The 18,197-nt window shown below is 49.7% G+C and overlaps 1 protein-coding gene across 12 annotated transcripts in view; it reads right to left on the bottom strand.

Annotated features, from left to right (window-relative positions):
* The window catches only part of KTN1 (kinectin 1), a 653,615-nt gene that overhangs the window by 21,462 nt on the left and 613,956 nt on the right, over nucleotides 1–18,197 (bottom strand). For all 12 annotated transcript variants that reach the window (XM_069208520.1, XM_069208523.1, XM_069208524.1 and 9 more), the window contains one exon: nucleotides 2,865–2,985. In XM_069208520.1, coding sequence (XP_069064621.1) covers nucleotides 2,865–2,985 — 121 coding nt within the window. The remainder of the gene's footprint in view (nucleotides 1–2,864; nucleotides 2,986–18,197) is intronic.

The following is an 18,197-nucleotide window of genomic DNA, read 5'->3' as shown; positions in this document are numbered from 1 at the left end:
GAGCATATTCGTGTCTTACTCTCCTTTCCCTTCAGTGTCCATGATGCGCTCTACTAAAATGGGGAATTATGTCATAATATCCGGCTCACTCAAAGGGAGAGGCTGGACCTTTCTCGGGATATATCCCCACCCCCTTTCTCAGTCAACACAGCACTCAGAGATCCTTGGCGGACAAAATGCTAGGAATCACAGCAACACAAACAGATCAGCTTGGATGCTACCAGGTTTGCCTGGGTGGCTTCGTAGCACTGCACTGAGTCATGTGGCAAGGCAGGCAAGCTACTGCCATCCGCATAGCCTTTGCAGTGTAGGACTGATACGGTTACATCTCAGATTCTCCCTCAATTGCAAAAATCTTAAGCAGTTGGACAGTGAGACCCCCACTGAATTTTATGAAATATGCTGCTCCCTTCTTTACCACAGCTCTGGGTTATCTTTAAGGATGCCACTTTTGCTGGCTACCTGCTCTATGGTCTCTGCAAAGCCCTTTTTGTTTAGTCTTAACAAAGCCTAGTGTTGAGGAGGATGAAGTAAAGGGGTGGTGGAGTCTGGGGCATGTAGTGGGAGGGGAGTTGGGTTGGGTTCCCCTGACCAATGCTCTCCGACTTATTATCACTGAATAGAAGAATCTAGCTAAGGTACTTGCCAAGAGGTCTATGGGGATCAGATCAGTTTTATGCCAGACTGCAGTGTTCATCACTTGTATTTGGGACTCTTCATCTGGAAGTGGCCTAGGTGCACGAGCTCTCTCGTCCTAGCATGATGATCTTGTTGCATTTTTGGAAAGGGCTTGGATTCAGTGAGTTGGGTATTTCTCCAACAGGTTCTAGTAAAAATGAAGTTTGGTGTTCTCTCGTTTACGCTAAGATCCTTTACTCTAGACTTGGGCCCTGGCCAGGTCCACAATACCCTATCTGCTTCCTTTTCCCACTGGCAGTGTACCAGGTAGGAATGCACTGCACCCCTTGCTGTTTTCCCTTGTGTTTGAGCCACTGCTAGAGTCGATCAGGTGAGATGGGGCTTTTGATGTAGGAGACGTGGAAAACCAGGTTTCAGTCTATGAAGATGACATGCTTCTCTTCATAGAGAACCTGGATGCCAGTGGATTAAGACTGATGCATACATTTTCATTTAGGGCAAGGAAACCTTAGCTGACTGGCTACCCCAACCAACTGCTTTAGATAAATGGGTATGTTTATCTCTAGAACTGTTCAGCAGTGCTAATCTCTGTAAACACCTCCACTATCGAACTGGGTGTGGGAGGACATATGAGGATGGGATGCACTCTCGCTCTCTATTATTCACTGGTTTGTTCAAGATTATTTTTCTACCTAAGCTACTACATAAAACCCAATGGTATTTCATAGGGGTAATATATCACAGTACTTCATACCCACTGCATTTCCATGGATAGGCACGCTGCCAATACAGGTATGATGGGGGGGGATAGGCATTGCAAAAGCCTAGCTTAACAATTGTGTTGCCTAGTCCCATCAAGAGTTGGCTTTCTGGTGACAGATGACCTGGCCCACAGACCTGTGATCACTTTTTTTTTTTTTTGAAGGTTCCAATGATTCTAGATACGCTCTAGCTCAGCCATCTCCTGCTCTCTTCACTCAGACACTAGAGTAATTCTGGAGTGATGTTGCAACTATGGCAGGGGATGTGGCTCACACACTTCATAAAACACAACTGTTACAGGCATTGGGATATGACTGAAATTTAAAGGTTCAGAGATGTAGGAGAGAGGAGCAATATAAAATCATTTGCAGAATTAAAAGAAGAAATTTCAGTTTGTAACTCCCAGTTTTATTCTCATCTCAAATACTGAAAGAGGAACATGAAGGGGAGTTGACTATCTTACTTGACTTCAATCCACTGGAGGCCTAGCTAACTGTGGAACCCCTGGGGAGGAAGGGGATCTCCCAATTTAACAACTATCAACCCACTTGAGATCCTTAAATACAGAAGGAACAGGAGTCCGGTCCAGAGAAGAAGACTAATGTACTAAAACAAAAACGGCACGCTGAACCCTGGCGATTCCATCCAGCTTACGCCTGATGCAATTGAAAGATTTCCTTATGGTGTAATAAATCTCTAAGTGGGTGGGGAAGACGGGCAAGAGTCAGAGCCTGAACTGCCTCAGGTGTGACACATTGGTGTGCACCCTTATGCACATGATACGGCATTGTCAGGTACTTAACATATATACTGGTCACACATCCATCACATCCTTAAAATGGTGACAGGACAGCTCATCAGTATGGACCCGAAATTGTTAATACTGGGTTGTTGCATTACTAGGGAGGCATTAGAGGCACACGGGCACTGGTTGAAATAGGCTTCCTCTTAGCAAAAGGAGGCATCTCTCACCACACAAGCTTGAAAACAGTGTCCCCCAGTCACCGAAGGCCTCAATGAAATGAACTGCTGTGATCAGGCATAAGATGTGGTTTACAAGACCGGAGGATGACCAAAAACTAAAAAAATTCCGCATTTTTATGTCTCTTGATAATACAATAAAAATATATATTTTTTAAAGTAATGTATAAATAACTAAACCAATCTATTGCTCCACTAGTGGTGCTGCCTGGAAGCAAAACAGGGGAATGGATAAAATGTTCTGGATTTAATCGCTCTATGTAATATTTAAAGAGGGGGATCTGTGAGGATAAGTATGCAGCAGAAGTGTTCTTTGGTATATCGTTTGTTTTATCTGGGTTACATTTATTTGTGCCATTCACAACCAAATATATAAAAATTGTTTACTCAGAAGCAATTAAAAATGTGTGGCCAGAAACATGACGAGAATCATCAATAGTTGTATGGCTTGGTCAGGTATGAGCAGGCCAGCCATTGCTTACCTATTATCTGGAAATGTTCATTTCCCTTTGTAAGCTGCTGGTTTAATGCTTGAAACAACTGCTGTAACTGGACCACGGTCTGGTTTAAACTAGCTGCCATCAACCCTTTCCTATCTGTTTCCTGGAAGAAAAATAAAAGAAACAAACTTCAGTAACAAACATAAAACGTAACAAAGAGGAGAAGTTCATAGTTAAATTTTTTTTTTTTTTTTTAAATCACAAAATGTCACACTAATTAAATTATTTCATATGTGAAGAAGGTTTGATCACTGAATTTTATTCGGGGGGATGGTCATATATACTTTGGCAGACAGCCTGACAGGTCAGCAGAGGGTCTGACACTAGCTCTTTGTAGGAAGGTGGCCTGGTGCGTGGTGGCGACCTGAAGTACTTAAACCTAATACCAGGTCCAGGTTTCCCTTATTGGTGTAGTGTAGGCAGTGTCTAGAAGCCAGGCTCTCTAGAGGTAGCTGTGGATGAGCAGCCAAGGCTTTCTAGGAGACATGCAAAGCTCATGCAATACCACTGTAGTCACACAGCATTTACACACATGAAAGAAAAACACTCAGTGTTACAAAAATAAAGGTACTTTATTTTAGTGACAATACCAAAAAGTACTAGAGAGGCATACCTCCAATAGGAGGTAAGTAGCACTAGATATGTACATTAGGTAACAGTAATAGGCATAGAAAGTGATAGAAAACTGCAAATGCAAATAGACAATAGTGACCCTAGGGGAAGCCCAAACCACATACTTAAAAAAATGAAATGCGAACACAGGACCTCCACCTAGGTAAGTAAAAAGTGTAGACAGGAGCTGGGGGTACTAGGAAACCCCACAGGTAAGTACCACAGGAGTAAGTTACTGTATTTTCCCCAAACCACCCAAAAGGAAGAAAATGAAGAAAAAGCAGAACCCAGACAAGCCTGCAAGAAACCAGCCATGGATTCCTGGAGAGGTAGATCTATAGAAGAAGGGGACCAAGTCCAGAAGAGTCCAGGAGGAGTAGGAGCTACTACCCACCCAGCTGTGGTTGCAGGAGTTGGTCGACGGTAGGACGAAGATGGTCGGAAATGCAGCCCTGGAGCAGGTGAAGAATTCCTGGAGGATGCAGTTGACGTCCCATGTCGGTCAGTGGTGTGAAAGAGCCATCAACAAGCCTTGGCAAAGGCAGAAGTCGCAGTGAAGCAAAAGTGGAGCTGCCGGGAACCAGCAAGGTCCAGCGGACTCAACCCACGGGGGGGGAGTGCTAGGGAGACCCTCAGCAAGGCAGAGAGTCCACAGAAGAGGCAGCCTCCACAGGGACCCACTGGACAAGGAACCAGGAGTCACAGAGGAGCCCGCACAGCACAAATGGAGAAGGATCCCACGCTGCAGGAGAAGCACGCAAAAGGCTGTGCATCGCAGGAAGGAGTGCTGGGGCTGGGGCTAAATGGAGTCTGAGGATCCCTTGGAGGAGATGCAAACAAGCCTTGGTAGCTGTAAGAGACGCAGGGCATGGGTGTACTGTCCTGCGTGGTAAGGCAAGGGTTTACCTCCACCAGAATTGGACAACTGGCAGACTACTCCGGACCACCACTCGTGATGCAGGATCCATGCAGCTCAAGATGAGAGGTCCATGCAGCGGTCGTCGTTGCCTGTTGATGCCGGGGAGTGACTCCTTCACTCCAAGGGAGATTCCTTCTTCTTTCAGTCTGTACGAGGGGAGTTGCAGCCCTAAGATGATGCACAGCAGGGGAAATGTTGGAGAAGCTGTAAGGAGCGGTGGAAACAATGTTGCAAGCAGAGTCTTCATTGTGGATGCAGATTGTCGGATCCTGGAGGGTCCAGTCGCGGTTCCAGTGGCCAGAATTCGAAGTAAGGTTGCAGAGGAGTCCTGCTGAAATCTTGCAAGTCGAATCTGAGGACCCAACCAAGAGAGAGACCCTAAATAGCCCTGAAAGGGGGATTGGTCACTTGGCCAGGTGACCACCTATCAGACCACCTACCAGGCCCTGCCTTCTGAATGATGTTGTCTCCTTGTCAAGCATGTCACATACTGCTACAGTTTATATCTATAACGTGCAACTTGTATATATAATATAGAAACAGCTTATGTTTACGATTGCCCGAGTCCACAACGTCATTGCAGCGTGCAACAACAGATTTAATTAAATGTTTGTATTTATCTGCTGCTGTAAAAGAGCCAAAAAAAATCTATTGTATGGTGTGTTAGTATGTAGTGATCTTCCCATGAAAAAAGGGAGCATGATTTTGTCTTTTGTATTATCTGTGAGTGGAAGTAATTCAAAAGTTGGGTGGTCATTACGACCCTGGCGGTCAGAGACCGCCAGGGGTAATGTGGCGCCCGTACCGCCAACAGGCTGGCGGTACGGAGACCAGTATTACTACCGCGGCAGTAGCACCGCCGGGGCCGGCGGTACTACCGCGGCGGTAGCACCGCCGGGGCCGGCGGTTTCCCGCCGTTTTAGCCCCAGTGGTGATAATCCGCCAGGGCAGTGCTGCCCTGGGGAATATGACCCCCCTACCGCCAGCCTGTTTCTGGCGGTTTGCACCGCCAGGAAGAGGCTGGCGGTAAGGGGTGTCCTGGGGCCCCCTGCACTGCCCATGTTTAAGGAAATGCCTCCTTGGCATGGTTACCCCCTGACTTTTTGCCTTTGCTGATGCTATGTTTTGATTTGAAAGTGTGCTGAGGCCTGCTAACCAGGCCCCAGCACCAGTGTTCTTTCCCTAACCTGTACTTTTGTTTACACAATTGGCACACCCTGGCATCCAGGTAAGTCCCTTGTAACTGGTACCCCTGGTACCAAGGTCCCTGATGCCAGGGAAGGTCTCTAAGGGCTGCAGCATATCTTATGCCACCTTGGGGACCCCTCACTCAGTACAGACACACTGCTTGCCAGCTTGTGTGTGCTGGTGAGGACAAAACGAGTAAGTCGACATGGCACTCCCCTCAGGGTGCCATGCCAACCTCTCACTGCCTATGCAGTATAGATAAGTCACCCCTCTAGCAGGCCTTACAGCCCTAAGGCACGGTGCACTATACCATAGGTGAGGGCACCAGTGCATGAGCACTGTGCCCCTACAGTGTCTAAGCAAAACCTTAGACATTGTAAGTGCAGGGTAGCCATAAGAGTATATGGTCTGGGAGTCTGTCATGCACGAACTCCACAGCACCATAATGGCTACACTGAAAACTGGGAAGTTTGGTATCAAACTTCTCAGCACAATAAATGCACATTGATGCCAGTGTACATTTTATTGTAACATACACCCCAGAGGGCACCTTAGAGGTGCCCCCTGAAACCTTAACCAACTACCCGTGTAGGCTGACTGGTTTTAGCAGCCTGCCACACTCGAGACATGTTGCTGGCCACAAGGGGAGAGTGCCTTTGTCACTCTGTGGCTAGTAACAAAGCCTGCACTGGGTGGAGATGCTTATCACCTCCCCCTTGCAGGAGCTGTAACACCTGGCGGTGAGCCTCAAAGGCTCACCCCCTTTGTTACAGCACCACAGGGCATTCCAGCTAGTGGAGTTGCCCGCCCCCTCCGGCCACGGCCCCACTTTTCGCGGCAAGGCCGGAGGAGATAATGAGAAAAACAAGGAGGTGTCACTGGCCAGTCAGGACAGCCCCTAAGGCAACCTGAACTGAAGTGACTCTGACTTTTAGGAATCCTCCATCTTGCAGATGGAGGATCCCCCCAATAGGGATAGGAATGTGACCCCCTCCCCTTGGGAGGAGGCACAAAGAGGGTGTAGCCACCCTCAGGGCTAGTAGCCATTGGCTACTGCCCTCCCTGACCTAAACACACCCCTAAATTCTGTATTTAGGGGCTCCCCTGAACCTAGGAACTCAGACTCCTGCAACCTAAGAAGAAGAGGACTGCTCAGCTGAAAAACCCTGCAGAGAAGACGGAGACCCATACTGCTTTGGCCCCAGCTTTACCGGCCTGTCTCCCCACTTCTAAAGACACTGCTCCAGCGACGCTTTCCTCAGGGACCAGCGACCTCTGAATCCTCAGAAGACTGCCCTGCTCTAGAAGGACCAAGAAACTCCTGAGGACAGCGGCCCTGTTCACCCAAGACTGCAACTTTGTTTCCAAAGGAGGAACTTTAAAACAACTGCGTTTCCCGCCGGAAGCGTGAGACTTGCTACTCTGCACCCAACGCCCCCGGCTCGACTTGTGGAGAAACAACACTTCAGGGAGGACTCCCCGGCGACTACGAGACCGTGAGTAGCCAGAGTTGCCCCCCCCCTGATCCCCCACAGCGACGCCTGCAGAGGGAATCCTGAGGCTCCCCCTGACCGCGACTGCCTGACTCCCAGATCCCGACGCCTGGTAAAGACTCTGCACCCGCAGCCCCCAGGACCTGAAAGATCGGAACTCCAGTGCAGGAGTGACCCCCAGGAGGCCCTCTCCCTTGCCCAGGTGGTGGCTACCCCGAGGAGCCCCTCCTTGCCTGCCTGCATCGCTGAAGAGACCCTTTGGTCTCCCATTGATTTACATTGGAAACCCGACACGTGTTTGCACACTGCACCCGGCCGCCCCCGTGCTGCTGAGGGTGAACTTTCTGAGCTGACTTGTGTCCCCCCCGGTGCCCTACAAAACCCCCCTGGTCTGCCCTCCGAAGACGCGGGTACTTACCTGCTGGCAGACTGGAACCGGAGCACCCCCTTCTCCACTGAAGCCTATGCGTTTTGGGCACCACTTTGACCTCTGCACCTGACCGGCCCTGAGCTGCTGGTGTGGTAACTTTGGGGTTGCTCTGAACCCCCAACGGTGGGCTACTTTGGACCCAAACTTGAACCCCGTAGGTGGTTTACTTACCTGCAAGAACTAACAAACTCTTACTCCCCCTAGGAACTGTGAAAATTGCACTGTCTAGTTTTAAAATAGCTCTATGTGATTTATGTGAAAAGTATATATGCTATTGTGATTATTCAAAGTTCCAAAAGTACCTATCTGCAATACCTTTCATTGGAAGTATTACGTGTAAAATTTTAGCCTGTGGTTCTTAAAATAAACTAAGAAAATATATTTTTCTATACAAAAACCTATTGGCCTGGAATTGTCTCTGAGTGTGTGTTCCTCATTTATTGCTTGTGTGTGTACAACAAATGCTTAACACTACTCCTTTGATAGGCCTACTGCTCGACCACACTACCACAAAATAGAGCATTAGTATTATCTCTTTTTGCCACTATCTTACCTCTAAGGGGAACCCTTGGACTCTGTGCATACTATTCCTTACTTTGAAATAGTGCATACAGAGCCAACTTCCTACACCATGCCACTGGCATGGGCAGTGCAGGGGCCCCCTAACAGGGCCCCGGCCAGCTTTTCACTGTCTGCATAGCAGACAGTGAAAAGCGCGACGGGTGCTACAGCACCCGTCGCACGGCCGCAACACCGCTGGCTCCATTAGGAGCCGGCTCCTATGTTGCGGCCTCATCCCCGCTGGGCCGGCGGGCGTAAACTTGGTTTGCGCCCGCCGGCCCAGCGGGGATGTCGTAATGGGGTCCGCGGGAGTGCGGCCGCATTGGCGGCCGCACGGCGGTTACCGCTTGGCGGGCAGCAGTAGCCGCCCGCCAAGCTCGTAATGACCCCCTAAATGTCTTGATTGGAGGAGTGCTGAATTGCAGTATGGCCTATGTGGGAAGGGTTGCAGTGTCATGCATGACTGACTACAGAGGGGCCACTTTCCTCATATAACCTGCACTGCCGTAGCAAACAATATTGGAGGGAAGACAAGTTAGGGTTTCATGCATAAGTAGAGGAATGTTCTCTGCATGTGGACTTGGTCGCTACCATAGAAGAACAAAGTTTATGGATTTGGATGGGTACGAGCTGTAGAAAAGTAACCACATGAATGCACTGTCTTACGGGCAGCAAATGTACATGGTCTTTGGGGGTCCAACAAGAAGTGACAGAAGGCAACCAACAGGCACTGAATAGGGGAAGCCATCCTCAGTCCTGGTAAAGGAGTTATCCTCAGTCTGGTAAAGGAGAAATGGTGCATTGGAAAATCCAGAAAAGGTTGACTGCAATTGCCAATGATGCACTGCATATAGGCAGCCATGATAAATGATCTTAAGAGTCCATCCGAATGCAACAGAGAATAAATCCACTGACACGCACTGAGCACAGATACCAGGGTCTCTATTCCATGTCGTTAATTTGTGGGTGAGCAGGTGGCAAAAATGAGCATATCTGATTGAGACTTCTAGTTGCAGACTTCTTACCTTTGAATTTCCCCAGGCGTCAGACTGGATCCTGAGATTTTTCTTCAAACAGTACCTCCGTGTGCGGTCAGGTGGCATTGGTCGATTCCGCGGGTGTCGTTGGCGTCGTGTTTGCCGTGATGATGATGATGTGGTCCTATATAGATGCCACCCCGGCGCGCTGACGTCCGTTCTTTTCTTTCCGTGCCAGCCTACAGGCAGATCCGGAGAGAGCTACCTCAGTCATTTTTTGACTACGGCGACACTTTTGTCAAATTCTTTTTGACGAGTTTGTGGATGCGTTGAGGGATGTCCCGCAAGACCAGTTTTAAGCCCTGCAACTCCCATCACCAGACGATGTCGGTGATGGATCTGCACCTCGTGTGTCTTTGGTGCCTGGAGCTCGATCACTAACCGAAGTCGTGCTCCATGTGTTGCGCCATGAACCCGAAAGCTTTGAGGGAGCGGTCCCTAAAGCTCCTGGCGGCCTGAAACTCGACTCCACTCTTTGTCTTTGAAGTCATCGGGACATTCGGGTCACAAGAAGAAGTCGAAGAAGGACAAGCATTCTTCGACTTCATCCTGTCCCTCGGACGATGCGGCGCAGGAAGAACGTTGACTCTCTAGGCATCCGTCCTCTGAGCCTTCATCTGGGTCGGCTCCGCACTTCCCTGACTTCCCGGGCGCCGGAGCCACCCCTGCCCAGCTCAAAGAATTTTATGAGGCAATGCACCTCATTTCTGGGCAGACCGACCCACCTTTGATGCCCTCAGGCACAGGTGAGTTGGGGGGCCTTCCATGGGTTCGAATCGCAGATCTGTCCAGACGCCGGTAGTGTCAGACGTCGACAGTTCTGACGTTGGTTGGGCCCACAATCGACGTCTATCCCATCCTCATACCAGATGACCTGGAACGACGTCGCTCGACCCAGATTCCATCCTCTATGGGCTCTCCTGTGCCCAGGGTTGATCCAGACCCTTTTGCTTTATGGGTATGGATACGGGGAGAGTTTGGAGGGGACGCTGGACCCTTTAGAATACCAAAGCTTGACCCCCAAATGGAATTGGTGCAGGATTTGAGAGATGCCAGTGGCCTAGACATCTCCACTGACACTGGTATGCTCTCTCCTCCTACTGTGGCCTCTCCTTTCCCCAACCAGATCTTACAGTAGTGACAGATGCGTCACTCCTGGGATGTGGTGGCCAGATGGGGGAGGCAGAGATCAGAGGCCTCTGGTCTCCGGCGGAAACTGGGCTCCATATCAATCATCTGGAGCTCTGAGCGATTCAACTAGCATTAAAAGCATTCCTTCCCTCCTTCCCTCCCTCAAGGAGAAAGCAGTGCAAGTGTTCACAGACAACACCACCGCCATATGGTACTGCAACAAACAAGGCGGAGTGTGGTTGTGGACCCTTTGTCAAGAGACTCTGCGCCTCTGGACTTGGCTGGAACATCAGGTCATTTCTCTGGTGGTTCAACATCTGGTGGGCTCCTTCAATGCCAGAGCAGACAAACTCAGCCGACGATGCATGGTCGATCACGAATGGCATCTCCATCTAGAGGTGGCGCAAGGTCTTTTCCTTCAGTGGGGAGAACCTTAGTTAGACTTCTTCGCCTCCATAGAGAACACGCAATGTCAGCTGTTTTGCGCGTTGGAGTTTCCAAGGCGGAACTCGCTCGGCAATGCCTTTCGTGGCGAATGGAACTCAGGCCTCCTGTACGCCTTTCTGCCCATAGCACTTCTGCCCAGCGTTCTGAAGATCAGGCAAGTCCGGGCCCAAGTTATCCTGGTGGCTCTGGACTGGGCACAAAGAGTCTGGTATCCCGAGCTGTTAAGCGTAGCCATAGCTCTGCTGCAGTAGCAGGGGAGAGTCCTCCAACCGAATCTGTCCACCCTCCACCTCCTTGCGTGGAGATTGAGCGGCAACAGTAGATGTCTTCTGACCTGCCACCTGAAGTCTGTAACGTTATCTTGGCAGCCAACCGTCCCTCAACCAAAACTGTGTACGCCTGTCGTTGGAAGAAATCTGTTGATCCTCTATCTGCTCCTCTTTCTCAAGTCCTCCTCTTTATTCTTTCCCTTGCCCAGCAGGGTTCCACCCTGGGTTCTCCTAAGGGATATCTTTCTGCTATCTCTGCTTTCTTGAGCTTATCAGATCAGCCTTTCTTATTTAAATCTCATATATTTGGGGGGTTTCTTAAAGGCCTCACACATCTCTTTCCTCCTATCCTATTCATCATATCCCAAAGGGATCTAAATCTGGTATTAACATACCTTATGTGTACCCCGTTTGAGCCATTTCACAACTGCCCTTTACAGCTCTTAACTATCAAGACTGTCTTTTTAGTTGCCATAACCTCTGGCCGCAGAGTAAGTGAGGTCCAGGCTTTGTTATGTAGGCCACCTTTCCTGGCCATACATTCTGACAAAGTGGTACTTCACACAAAGGCTTCTCTTCTACCTAAAGTAGTGACACCCTTCCATGTTGGACAGTCCATCACCCTGCCTACCTTTTATGCACCCCCACATCCCCCTCATGAAGATGAGAGACTCCACTGTCTGGACCCAAAAAGAGCATTGCCGTTCTACCTTGATCGTACCAAAGACGCCTGGGTGGACAATCAACTCTTTGTGGGATATGTGGGTGCAAAGAAGGGGAAGGCGGTGCAGAAGAGGACCATTTCACAATGGGTGCTCTTATGCATCAAAATGTGCTACGCTCTGGCTAACAAGCAATCTCCTGAAGGTTTGCGTGCTCACTCCACCAGAGCTACTGCTGCTACCACAGAGCTAGCACAGGGCCTTCCAGTCCTGGACATCTGTCGGCAGCGACGTGGGTTTCTCTGCACACTTTTACCAAACACTACTGCCTGGACAGTCAGGTCCGAAGGGACGGCTACTTTGGCCGTTCAGTCCTGCAGGACTTCTTGGTGTGATCTTGGTTCGCAGCCCACCCCCGGGGATGGTATTGCTCGGGTATCTATTCAAAGGTAAGGAATCTGCAATTCGTATTCTCTATCAGATGTACAAGTTACTTACCTTCGTTATGATATATCTGGTAGAGACATATTCTAGTTGCAGATTCCTTACCAACCCGCCATCCTCCCCGCACTGCGAACTGATTTCTAGGGACAGGAACGTTCTCTTAAAGGCCCTAGTTTTGGCAGACCACTCTCAGTGTTCTTCGTGGCTCCGTGCTACTGGTGTGGAAAGTCGTGAAAATAAACTGATGACAGCACGCCAGGGTGGTGCCTATATACGACTGCGACGTCATCACGGCAAACATAATGACAACAATGTCCATGGAGTCGACCGACGCCACCCGACGGCACGCAGAGGTACTGCTCGAAGAAAAATCTCCGGATCCAGTCCGAGGCCTGGGGAAATTCAAAGGTAAGGAATCTGCAACTAGAATATGTCTCTACCAGATATATCATTACCGAAGGTAAGTAACTTGTACATTACCAACTTTCTGTAATACTCTTCCTAGTTGCTACTCCATCTACCTGCAGATTCCACAACTTTTCAACTGAATTTGCCCTGTTCAAGTCTGGATACGGAATATTTTCAAGCAGCTGCTCTCACGTGCTGTTTGGTGGCAACATTGTGCTATGAAGCAACCCTATCATGCCTCCAGAAGTGGAGGCACAAAGCTGTATATAGGTGTAACCCCTACGTTCTGACGTCTATTTACTAGTTCAGCTCTGTCAGAAAAGGTGCATCAGTGACAGACTAAGCATTGCGACATGTGATAAATTTAACACTGAGCTTTAACAATGCCTAGTAGCCCACTCCACAGAACAGGGAGGAAAGCGAGTTGGTGAAAGCATTACTGAAGGTAAGTAACTTACTCTTCTGATGGACACATCTAACTACAGATTCCTAACATAGGGTCTGACGAGTATACTTCATACCAAGAAATCCTGCAGGACCAATCAGGCAGAACTTCCCTCCCTGCAAACATGAGAGTCGAACAGTAATGCCATGTAAGTGTGCAGACAGACACCAATGTCACTGCCTGGCAGATGTCCAGCTCTGAAAAACCCCTGGGTCAATGGCGCAGAGGTGGCTTTAGATCGGGCAGAAACTGCTCAAAAGTCCTCTAAAAGCTCCTTTTTAGCCACGACCTACGGCATGTTTATGCAAAGAATGATCTATGGGGAAAAGGTCCTTTTAAGGAATGTTTTTCCTTTCTTAGAAGAAGAGAACCCCCACAAAAGTTGGACATGTACTCAATGTTTCTTAGTGCAAATGATGTAAAAGCGAAGTGCCAACATAGGGTTTAAACGATAAAGCCTCAACTAAGCCCTGCAAAATACCATGCATCAGGGGTTAGACTAATGAATTTCAGTGCTGGTGCCCACATCACTGCATTAGAATGCATTAGTCACATACTTATACGGCACCTCCACACTATGAAGAGCATGAGGCGCCCACTGACGGAAAGCAGTTCGTGCAAAGTGCTGGTTATGAATTGCTGCGGCTCTCTGCCTGCTCAGGCAATTTACAGCTGGTTGGGGGGGTGCTTACTCTTTGCTATGCTGAAATGACTTAGGCCCTCATTCTGACCCTGGCGGTTCCCTACCGCCAGGGCCAACGGGGGCGGGAGCACCGCCGACAGGCCGGCGGTGCTCCCTTGGTCATTCTGACCGCGGCGCTTTGGCCGCGGTCAGAACGGGAAAACCGGCGGTCTCCTGCCGGTTTTCCACTGACCCTTAGAATCCTCCAAGGCGGCGCAGCTCACTGCGCCGCCGAGGGGATTCTGACCCCCCCTACCGCCATCCTGTTCATGGCGGGAAAGCCGCCATGAACAGGATGGCGGTAGGGGGGGTCGCGGGGCCCCTGGGGGCCCCTGCCGTGCCCATGCCCATGGCATGGGCACGGCAGGGGCCCCCTAACAGGGCCCAACTAGGCTTTTCAGTGTCTGCGATGCAGACACTGAAAAGCGCGACGGGTGCTGCTGCACCCGTCGCACGCCTTCCACTCCGCCGGCTCGATTCCGAGCCGGCTTCCTTGTGGAAGGCGCTTTCCCGCTGGGCCGGCGGGCGATCTGAATCAGATCGCCCGCCGGCCCAGCGGGAAAGTCAGAATACCCCTCGCTGTCAATTGACCGCGGGGCGGTATTCAGGCGGATTCCGACGGGCGGGCGGCAACCGCCGCCCGCCTAGGTCGGAATGACCACCTTAGTGAGTTGGAATGGTTACACTGTTTCTGAGCTGTGCAGCAAAGGAAATTGTGCTCTCTAGCAGGGCTAGCCTCTCGGGGAACACACAGATCACCATGCAAGCGGCTTTAGGTCAGGGAGAGCCACATCTTTAAAAATATATATTAAGCAAGCAGCAAGTGCTGGGCTGGCGCCTTCTGCTGTTTTCTGCACCCAGTAGCCTGCTGTAGGTCATTGGCGCAGACAGCAGCAAAGTAGTAAGAAACTGTTTAACTCTCAATCGTGCTGCGCCCACCTATAAAAGTGGCACCATGGCACCATGGTGCTATGCAGATTGTGCGACCAGTGTGTACCAGGCTGACTGCTGCTGCAGGTGGTCTGAGCAAACAGCACCGGAGGGCATAGGATGTTGCTTAGTGGCACCAAGAAGAGCCTTATGATTATTCTGTACTGTCTCTACTGGCCCGCAGAAACCAGATTTCACCAGCCAGGTAATTTGGTATCTAGATGGAATCATGGCCACGGGCGAAGTGCACACAATAACAAAAGCACTGGTTCGGCCAATTTGTTAGCAAGAATGAAATGCTTCAGTGCGAGCCTGTGATTCTCCGTCTGCTCAGGCACCCCCTTGAACTGCCACCTACTGCAGCCCCACCCTCTCCCACCCAGCCTGGCAGAGGAACACAAAGCTCAAGACAAAGCCACCCAGCCTGGCAAATACACTCCCAAAGCACTTGTGGACAGTGGCATCAGTAGGGTGAGTCATTCAGTCTCTGCCTCAGCCGGCAGAGACTGCACTGTGAAGTTATCTGATCTCTGCAGCATGTGCTTAGCCATACTACTCCGACACTTTGTTAGTGTATACCATTCATAGGCATGCTTTTCTTAATTAACATTTGAGACTGAGAAAGGGAGTTAACTTGTTTCATGCAGAAAATGATGTGTATTTATGTCTTAATTATGACTGATTATGGTCAGATGTGAAATATGCTGCTCAGATGCCCTGCAAGAAAGCTATTAAAAAAATTGGTAGAATTTGAGGCTGCAGAGGTCATAAAGCATCAATGGGCCTCAATTGCTTAAGCCAATCATTAAAGATGTTTTGTGTGTAACCGGAGAGGAACAGAATTGTGTCTTTGCTGGTGCAGTGGTGGATAGTGACTTCTATGTTATAGTGCACCGAGGCCCCAGTCTGCGACTGAAAGCACTGTAGATATCCACATTGTTTAAAAAGTTGTATTTTATAGGCTGCCACAAAATGTGCAGAGATTTTGTTTTCATTATATTATAAACTAAGTGTTAATCTTCCACTCCACAGGTTTTGCAGACATTTCAAGATATTTTTAGTCCTTCCCATTGCTCAAATGGGTGGATTTTCGTACACCTCAATGCTTGGTTTTACTTGTGAGAAAACGTCACTCTCAGTGTCACAAATTTGGCAGTTGAATGTCACTCATAAGAGCATTATGGCATAACAAATGGCGCAGGAGGAAACATATGTGAGCCCTTTCAAAATTGCTGTACAACTAGTGACTTAAAGAGGGATGATCCAGCAGACAAAGAAAGGCCAATGTAGGAAGTTGGCTCTGTATATACTATTTCAAAGTAAGAAATAGTGTGCACAGAGTCCAAGGGTTCCCCTTAGAGGTAAGATAGTGGCAAAAAGAGATAATTCCAATGCTCTATTTTGTGGTAGTGTGGTCGAGCAGTAGGCTCATCAGAGGGTAGTGTTAAGCATTTGTTCTACACACACAGGCAATAAATGAGGAACACACACTCAAAGACAATTCCAGGCCAATAGGTTTTTATATAGAAAAATATATTTTCTTAGTTTATTTTAAGAACCACAGGTTCAAGATTTACAAACAATCAGGTAAATCGCAATAAGCTATTTTAAAAGTGGACACAGTGCAAAAATCAACAGTTCCTGGGGGAGGTAAGTAGATGTTAAGTTCACAGGTAAGTAAAACACTTACAGGGTTCAAAGTTGGGTCCAAGGTAGCCCACCGTTGGGGGTTCAAGGCAACCCCAAAGTTACCACACCAGCAGCTCAGGGCCGGTCAGGTGCAGAGGTCAAAGTGGTGCCCAAAACACATAGGCTTCAATGGCAATAGGAGTGCCCCGGTTCCAGTCTGCCAGCAGGTAAGTACCGCGACTTCGGAGGGCAGACCAGGGGGGTTTTGTAGGGCACCGTAGGGGACACAAGCAGGCACAGAAAGTACACCCTTAGCGGCACAGGGACGGCCGGGTGCAGAGTGCAAACAGGCGTCGGGTTTGCAATAGGATTCAATGGGGAGACCCGGGGGTCTCTTCAACGATGCAGGTAGGCAAACGGGGGCCTCCTCGGGGTAGCCACCATCTGGGCTAGGAAGAGGGCCATCTGGGGGTCGCTCCTGCACTGGAGTTCGGTTCCTTCAGGTCCTGGGGGCTGCGGGTGCAGTGTGTTTTCCAGGCGTAGGGTTCTTTGAAGCAGGCAGTCGTGGTCAGGTGGAGCCTCTGGATTCCCTCTGCAGGCGTCGCTGTGGGGGGTCAACTCTGGCTACTCACGGGCTCACAGTCGCCGGGGAGTCCTCCCTGTAGAGTTAGTTTTCCGCAGGTCGAGCCGGGGGCGTAGGGTGCAGAGTGGAAAGTCTCACGCTTCCGGCGGGAAACGTGTGGTCTTTAAAAGTTGCTTCTTTGTTGCAAAGTTGCAGGTTTGTTGAACAGGGCCGCTGTACTCTGGAGTTTCTTGGTCCTTTTAGATGCAGTGTAGTCCTCTGAGGCTTCAGAGGTCGCTGGACCCTGGGGGATGCGTCGCTGTTGCAGTTTTTCTTGAAGTGGGGAGACAGGCCGGTAGGGCTGGGGCCAAAGCAGTTGGTGTCTCCGTCTTCTCTGCAGGGCTTCAGGTCAGCAGTCCTTCTTCGTCTTCAGGTTGCAGGAATCTCGTTTCCTAGGTTCAGGGGAGCCCCTAAATACTGAATTTAGGGGTGTGTTTAGGTCTGGGAGGGTAGTAACCAATGGCTACTGTCCTTGAGGGTGGCTACACCCTATTTGTGTCTCCTCCCTGAGGGGAGGGGGGCACATCCCTATTCCTATTGGGGGAATCCTCCAAAATCAAGATGGAGGATTTCTAAAAGCAAGGGTACCCTCAGATCAGGACACCTTAGGGGCTGTCCTGACTGGTGGGTGACTCCTCCTTGTTTTTCTCATTATCTCCCCTGGACTTGCCGCCAAAAGTGGGGGCTGTGTCCAGGAGGCGGGCATCTCCACTAGCTGGAGTGCCCTGGGGCATTGTAACACGAAGCCTGAGCCTTTGAGGCTCACTGCTAGGTGTTCCAGTTCCTGCAGGGGGGAGGTGTGAAGCATCATCACCCGGAGCAGGCTTTTGTTTCTGTCCTCAGGGAGCACAAAGGCCCTCACCACATGGGGTCAGAAACTTGTTTCTCAGCAGCAGGCTGGCACAGACCAGTCAGTCCTGCCCTGAACAATTGGGTAAAATACAGGGGGCATCTCTAAGATGCCCTCTGTGTGCATTTTGTAATAAAACCAACACTGGGTTTATTATTCTGAGAAGTTTGATACCAAACTTCCCAGTATTCAGTGTAGCCATTATGGAGCTGTGGAGTTCGTTTTTGACAAACTCCCAGACCATATACTTAATATGGCCACAACTGTACTTACAATGTCTAAGAATAGACTTAGACACTGTAAGGGCATATTGCTCATGCAGCTATGCCCTCACCTGTGGCATAGTGCACCCTGCCTTAGGGCTGTAAGGCCTGCTAGAGGGGTGACCTACCTATGCCACAGGCAGTATTTTGTGTGCATGGCATCCTGAGGGGGATGCCATGTCGACTTTGCCTTTTTCTTCCCACCAACAGACACAATCTGCAATGGCAGTGTGCATGTGTTAGGTGAGGGGTCCCTTAGGGTGGCACAAACATATGCTGTAGCCCTCAGGGAC

Source organism: Pleurodeles waltl, chromosome 9, assembly GCF_031143425.1.
Source record: "Pleurodeles waltl isolate 20211129_DDA chromosome 9, aPleWal1.hap1.20221129, whole genome shotgun sequence".
Lineage (NCBI taxonomy): Eukaryota > Metazoa > Chordata > Amphibia > Caudata > Salamandridae > Pleurodeles > Pleurodeles waltl.
Note: the sequence above shows the minus strand (reverse complement) of the source record. Positions and strands in the feature narration are given on the sequence as shown.